The sequence below is a fragment of the Triticum dicoccoides genome, chromosome 5B (assembly GCF_002162155.2).
Source record: "Triticum dicoccoides isolate Atlit2015 ecotype Zavitan chromosome 5B, WEW_v2.0, whole genome shotgun sequence".
Lineage (NCBI taxonomy): Eukaryota > Viridiplantae > Streptophyta > Magnoliopsida > Poales > Poaceae > Triticum > Triticum dicoccoides.
Genome location: NC_041389.1, coordinates 720,045,288 through 720,052,315, shown reverse-complemented (window position 1 = coordinate 720,052,315; position 7,028 = coordinate 720,045,288). Strand labels below are relative to the sequence as shown.

Below are 7,028 nucleotides of genomic sequence, written 5' to 3'. Positions count from 1 at the left end.
TCTGCCTCGCGGCGCTCCGCCCCGCCCAACCCACCGTTCCCTCCAGCCAGGCCCCGCGCGCCGCCGGCCGACTCCTGCCTCCCAATCCCATCTCCTCCCCACCCGGGGCTTTCTTCGCCGTTCACAGCTTCCCTCCATCGACTGGCCGCGACCTCGCTGGAGGCAGAGGATGGGAGGGTGCGGAGCTGGCATCCGCCTCACGAAGATCGAGCGGGCCGATCTGCGCGCCAGCGACCTCGCGGGAGGCAGAGGATGGGATGGCGTGCTGCACTCGAGACGAGCGGGCTCGATTAAGGGGACCGGAGGTTGGCGCCGGCGGGCTCGTGGACGGGGATGGAGAGGGCAGGTGCCAATCCGGCGTGACAAGAAAGTTGTTGCGGCGCCGGCCGACCAGCTCCGTCTCCGCGATTCCATGGACGTGGCGTCGTCGCGGGGCCGGCCTGCCGGGAGGGCGAGTGGCTGCGCGCGTAGGCCGTGGCGATGATGCCGCGGGTGGAGGCGCTCGCCGCCGACCGCGCGCGGCTGGAGGCCGTCAACGCGCTGCAGCACGAGTCTTGGCCCCTGGGAGGCCCGCGACGTTCGCCTCCAGTGGTGCCTCCTCAAGGTGACCCCTCCGCTCCATCCACTCCCTCCTCTTTATCCTAGGATTTCGATCGGCTCCTCACTGATGCTACTGACTAGCGTGTGCACGCGGAGATGTCAGGCGGATGAGAACTGGAGGATGTGGGAGGCGACGTGCATGGCCCTATGTCGCTCCGACGATGACCGGATATTCCCCGGTAAGAGGAGCATTTCCTCAGCTGCTACTCTGCTTGGTACTAGCAGCGCATATCACCTAATCTTTACATAATCAGGTTGCTACGGACTGCTACCCTTGTCTGCTGCACTGAATATAGAACACCTAATTCCCTAAAGAGTGAAAATGAGGATCTAAAGATTTTATACAAGTGTGAGCTGGAAAACGAGGAGCTTAAGGTACGTTACCGAAACATGAGTTGCGTCCCAGCTTGTGCATCCTGTCAGTTTTCTTAAATCATATTCTGTGTGCCCATGCCTGCTTCTTATACTGTTAGATAAGAGCCAACGACCGGGAGGAGGAGGACGCACGGCAGCGTCAGAATCAGCGCGTCGGATCCGGCCGAGGCTTACGTCGACACGGATGCGGAGGCTCTAGCTGCAGCCGCCGCGCTCTATGCCCCGCCCCTGCTCGCCGAGCCCTGCCTCTCTGGATCTCCAGCAATGTACGCTGCCATTGACCTGCACTTTTCAGAAATCTTATGTAACTTAAGCAATGTATAAATGAATATCCACTATTCATATGTGACAAGAAGTGCATGAACTTGGCTAATGTTTAGGGGCATAAACATGATCATGTCAAAACTGCATAGAGGCACCATGTTATTATGTTCTTACAGATAAAACGTTCAGGTTACTAATTTCTCTTTGCTGAGTGATTTTACTGTTCCTCATTAGTACGTGTTAGAGCTATGAATGCTGAACTCGCTAGATTCCTTTTTGCTATGTCCGCAGGGAGGTCGCTTCTGGCATGTTCCGCAAGTTCAAAACGAAGAAGATCTCTGTTTGCACAGCCCTTCAGGGGAACAAATGGATTTCTGCACTCCGTCAGGTCAACACCACCGAGTTAGTTCATGAATCCATCAAATTATGGTTGTTGATCAGAGAGGTGCAAATACCACAGGCCAAGATGTCGTCTCCTGGTGTTGGACAACAGATGGAATGTATATGACGCGCTCAACCTACAAGGCAATGTTCTGGGGCTCTTACTCGAGCACTTGCTCTCGAACTTTCTGGAAGGCTTTGGCTGAAAACAAAGTAAAAAATTTCTGTTGACACCTGTCGCTTGGGAGGATTCTGACCGCGGACAAGCTGATCCAGAGAGGATGGCAAGGAAGCGAGATTTGTTCGATGTGCAGTTCACAGGAGGAGTCAGTGGATCATCTTCTTCTGAACTGTTATTTTGCTCGCCAAGTTTGGAGGAGGATCGCGGCTTGGTCTTGTTTCGATTCGAGACATTATGACGTGAAGATGGCCTCCGGGAGGGCACGGTGTACTCCTGGTGGCTGGAGCGAGCCTGCCAAATCCTTACGACCAACCAGCGAAAGTTTGATGGGACTGTTGCTTACACAAAAAAAACTTTTCAAAGAAAGCTCTTCAAAAATGTTCTTCTTCAAAGAAATGCACTGATTTTCATAAAAATAGTAACTATTCTTAAAAAAGTGTTCCAGTTTTTATGAAAATGCTAACTTTTAAATAAGGAATTTTCCGCATTTTTCAGAAAAGCAAAAAGAAAATGACAGACAATCTATTCCAAGAAAAAATTACTCTTCCATAAAAACAGATGGATAACGCTAAGGCGGCTTCTTCACGTCCGAACCTCATGCTACATAAAGAACTAATCAGTTTAACCTTATTATCGATGTATATTAAAATTATTAAAATTAGATACAAAAAATGGTGCCCGGTGCAACGCACGGGCATTTGTACTAGTGGAAGTGTAGGCACGTTCTGATGGCTCTCTCTCAAATGGAGAAGAGGGTGGAGGGGTATATATAGCCTCCACACAAAATCTAGCCGTTACACACAATTTACCAAACTCGGTGAAACTCGGTTAGACCGACATGGTTCAAAATGTGAACGTTAGAGTTTTTGGTGGGACCGACAAGGTGAACTCGGTGGGACCAATGTACTAGGGTTAGGGAAAAACCTCATCTCGGTGAGACCGATTGCATGAACTCGGTGAGACCGCTTTCAGCAATCAGAAAACAGAGACTCGGTCAAGCAAACTCGATGGGACCGACTGCATATCTCGGTGAGACCGAAATAATTACAATAGGTGACAGAGAGTTTGCAGGGCCATCTCGGTGAGACTGAGATCCCATCGATGAGACCGAACTGATTAGGGTTTCTAGCAGTGGCTATGTCAATGAACTCGGTGGCGCCGGATGAATCAAATCAGTGGGGCTGAGTTTGATTTTAGGTTTGGGACATATGTGGAAATGAGAAAGTGGTTGAGGGATTTTGAAGCATATCACTAAGCATTTTGAGCAAGCAAACCATTAAGCAACACCTCATCCCCTTTTACTAGTATTGCCTTTTCCTATGTACTCTATGTGATCTTGGATCACTAAAATGAAAATGAAGAGTCTTGAGCTTTTGCCAATATGTGTCCTTAGCATCTTGAAGGGGCTCCACATCCTCTTGTCCTGCCACTCCAATGTTGAACTCATCTGAAATATACTAGATAAAAGTATTAGTCTAACAAGAGATATGTTGACATTAATTATCAAAATCACCCATGGAGCACTTGTGCTTTCAGCATGTGCCTCCGGAACACTGTCGTTCGAGATCCTACTCGGGAGAACGGCAATACGGTTTTTCGGGAGCGCCTCGACGTGACTGCTCCCAATCCGTCCGCATCTCCGTCCGCCTCTGCTTCCACTACTTCCCTTGCATCGACACCATGGTCAACGCCGCTGCTGCCAAGAAGAAGGCCACGGATGACGCCGAGGCTGCTGCTGTCGCCGCCGCGTTGACCTGGCCAACCGGAGGATATGATCTATTCATCCCTCGTTTACTCGTACTTGTACTAGCCGTATATGTACTGTTCATAGATGGTTCACGTCTATGTTCTGTATGTACTAGAATGCTGAGGTATCGGTATGAGATGCATACCGTATTTGCCATGCTTATTTTACTCGTGGATTAGTTTAATCAGAAAAATGCTAATATTTCCAACACATACATGACTGGTTGCAACTGAACTTATCTGAACTAGACTAAACTGAATTGTCTGAAGTACCAATGGAGGGGAGGTGAACGTCCTGTACAAGAGGAAGGATGGGAGGGTTGGGCTCATCATCCCCAAGCAGGACGGCCATGTCGACAAGGCCCCCATCGACGCCAAGGAGCACCCCGTCGTCGGCTGACCACACCAGGCCGTCTCCTCACCAAGTCACTAGAAGTAGCTGATGGTGGTGCGTGTCTGTCAAGTGTCAACTGTTGGTCTTTCGTCAGATGACTGTGCAACTGATCCCTTCCTTATGCAAATTAACAAACACTTCCTGAGCTCTGTAATGACGATCCCACGTCACTTGGTAATTTCCTTTTCCTAATTTTCATAACTACTGCATTAGGACAGTAACATGAACTAATCATCACGAACACTATTACACTCAGCTGCCACAACTGCGATGGAGCGTGTCATGGAGAGACACGAGTAACTCTCCAATCTGCATGAGAACCTAGCACTAGTTTTTCCTTTGAGGCAACAGAACCTAGCATTGCTGCCTCAGATAGAGTATACTATTTTTTTCTTCTGAAAAAGAGGTTAAACCCCGGTCTATCCATCATCAGTTATCTTTATTTATTATTCAATAAAGGTCTAATAAGAATATACATCAAGCCGAAGCCACCTTGCACACCTAAAAAACTCGATAATGTTGAGTGCTCTCACTCCCCATATCTAAAATCGGTGTCGTCGCCGATCCATCCACATAACGTATCCGTAAAGCCGGTGCAGCAGACCTAAAGCGTACATCACATGCACACGTTTTAGAAGCCGCCATCATCCTCAAACCGCTGACCCATCTTCAGGAGAGAGATTCACATCATCCTTGCCAGTCCGTCCATCCGTCGACGCCACCACGGCTCCCAGCAGCGCCATCACCCTGCGCTCATCCATTAGACGCGAAGATTCTGGAAGATCTGTCGTGTGTAGCACCTGCCGACCAGGCATGACACAGCGTAGCACCTGTCGCCCATGCATGACTTAAGACCTTCACCGAAGCTCCGTGCAAGACGAAGCCGCTCCACCTCCTACCTCTATCTTCCAGCGCTGCTCCACAAACAATGCTCCCAAGAGAGAAACGACACCGCAATGCCGTCATCGTCCGATCTGGAAGACCATATCTTAGGGTTTTCCCCGGAGCATCACGAGTGGGTCAACAGAAGTCACATGACGATGCCCTCATCAAGGTAATGGCGCAGAACAACGCTATCACCTGCCATCGGCTCGGTTTTCACCGGCAACTCTGTCTTCCCGACTCGCACCCGGGGACTAAATGACGAATCTTGAGATCTGATGATCCATCCTCAGGCCGACCACCTCCGACAGAAGAGATGGCCACCACCACTGGCTGCACCGACCAGATCAGATCTGACCAGAGGTGCCGCCGAACAGTCCAGCAGGCCCTCTACGCCGCCAGTGCCGATCTAACGGCCGATGGCGCGCCATCGCCGACCATAGCCACCGCCTTTCCCGGTATAGTGACGTGTCACGCCTGTAGCTATCGCCACCCGAGGCAGGGCCGGCCACCACGCTGCCACCTGTCGCAGCCATCGCCGTCGCGCCGCATAGATTGGATCGGCCACACCACCACGCGTTTAGGGGCCCCGACCACCCTAAGACGCGGAGAGAGGGAGTCCCCCGCCACCATCGTCGGCCTCCAAGCTTAGCCCGGCGGCGTCCTCCGGCGGCGGCGGAGGGAGGGGAAGAGCGAGATCGCGCCCCCCAGCGGCTAGGGTTTGGTCGCGTGGACGACGCGGGGGCAGATAGAGTATACTACGCATATGTTTTAACATAAGGATCAAGTATCTAACAGAGCTCATCACACATGGAAATTCCCCTCTCCCTCCCTCCCTCTCTCTCTCTCTACCCCTAAATCTCACCCTCTCGCCATTGTGGGTGTCCTTTCCCTCCTTGAAGGCATATTACCAAAAAATGCTTTCCTTATCATTAGGCTGTGTCTCAGGACCGGCCCTATACAGCACAATCCTATTGATTTAACCATACATGCATGGGACAAAATGAAGCACATCCGCTGGATGGAGCATCGGAGTATCGGCTGAACAGTATACTTTCGTTTCATTATAAATTCGGCCACTGGGCATCCTATATCCTATATACTCCATCCGTCCAAAAATACTTGTCATCAAAATGGATAAAAGGAGATGGATGTAGATGTATTTTAGTTTTAGATACATCTTTTTTTATCTATTTTGATGACAAGTACTTTCGGACGGAGGAAGTACCTAAGAAGTTCATCCCCACTAATCTATTTATCTAAATATGCTGGCTATCCACATCAGCATTTTTTCACTTGCTTACGTGGGGACCCACCAGAGTAGAGAACATCCACACCAGCTTTCCGTCACCAGCTGTTGGACCCACCATAGGTGACAACGGGCCCCTATTCATCTCAAACCATCGCTCCCCATGTCTGGTTCCATCGCAAACATTCATTCCACTAGATGACCCGGTTGCGCCAATGACGCAAGAAGCGAATTAGAAAGAATGCTAGTGGTGAGTAAGTAAGAGATGTAACCGGAAATATAATGCAGTGTGGATTGTATTACATCATGTATTAACCACAAATCATGAAATCAATACCAGAGAACCAACTAATGTCACCACCTCTGTACTAACAACCAACATTTAGTATCACAGGAGTGTTTACTTGCAGATCAGGAGTATCACAATTACAACTAAAGAGGCATTGTCTCACTGCTGTCCCTGAGCAACAGAACAATTATTTGTAACAAGGGCAAGCTTGGCTGATGCAAAATGATCACTCTGAAACTATATTTTAGAACCAAATTAAAAAGGAACAAAATAATCTAATACTCCCTCCGTTCCAAAATAACTGTCTCAACTTTGTACAAAAACATCATGTATCTTTAGGACCAATTTTTAGACCATGGTACCACATAATCAAGAATTAGACATATCAGATTGCAACGTATTCATGGTCAGTTACCAATCATGTCACACCAAGGATTTGCACATAGAACCTGAAATAACTGCAGCTAGCTTGAAGTCTGAAATCTACCAGGTGACAGACAAAAGCAATACCACCAAACCTTATTCTTATTGGACAAGCACAAGATTTAAGAGAAGATAACACACACAAAATCCTATTTGGTTTCTGGAAGCATGCACTTTCTGGATTGTGCACATCAAAGCATGGAAGAACATTCCTAGGAGAGCCATTGTAGCACAACAAACTAAA

The 7,028-nt window shown here is 49.0% G+C and overlaps 1 protein-coding gene across 1 annotated transcript; it reads left to right on the top strand.

Annotated features, from left to right (window-relative positions):
* Positions 1-480: 480 nt before the first annotated feature.
* LOC119310747 lies at positions 481-1,948 on the top strand. Its single transcript, XM_037586383.1, has 5 exons — positions 481-591; positions 826-975; positions 1,074-1,241; positions 1,531-1,627; positions 1,700-1,948. Exons 1-5 carry the CDS (start codon positions 481-483, stop codon positions 1,849-1,851), a joined length of 678 nt encoding a protein of 225 aa, XP_037442280.1. The 3' UTR covers positions 1,852-1,948.
* Positions 1,949-7,028: the final 5,080 nt, after the last annotated feature.

Coding starts and splice junctions, on each gene's coding strand:
- LOC119310747 (XM_037586383.1), top strand. CDS start 481: ATGATGCCGCGGGTGGAGGCGCTCGCCGCCGACCGCGCGCGGCTGGAG. Junction 592..825: donor CGCGACGTTCGCCTCCAGTG/GTGCCTCCTCAA, acceptor TGGTACTAGCAG/CGCATATCACCTAATCTTTA. Junction 976..1,073: donor TGGAAAACGAGGAGCTTAAG/GTACGTTACCGA, acceptor TTATACTGTTAG/ATAAGAGCCAACGACCGGGA.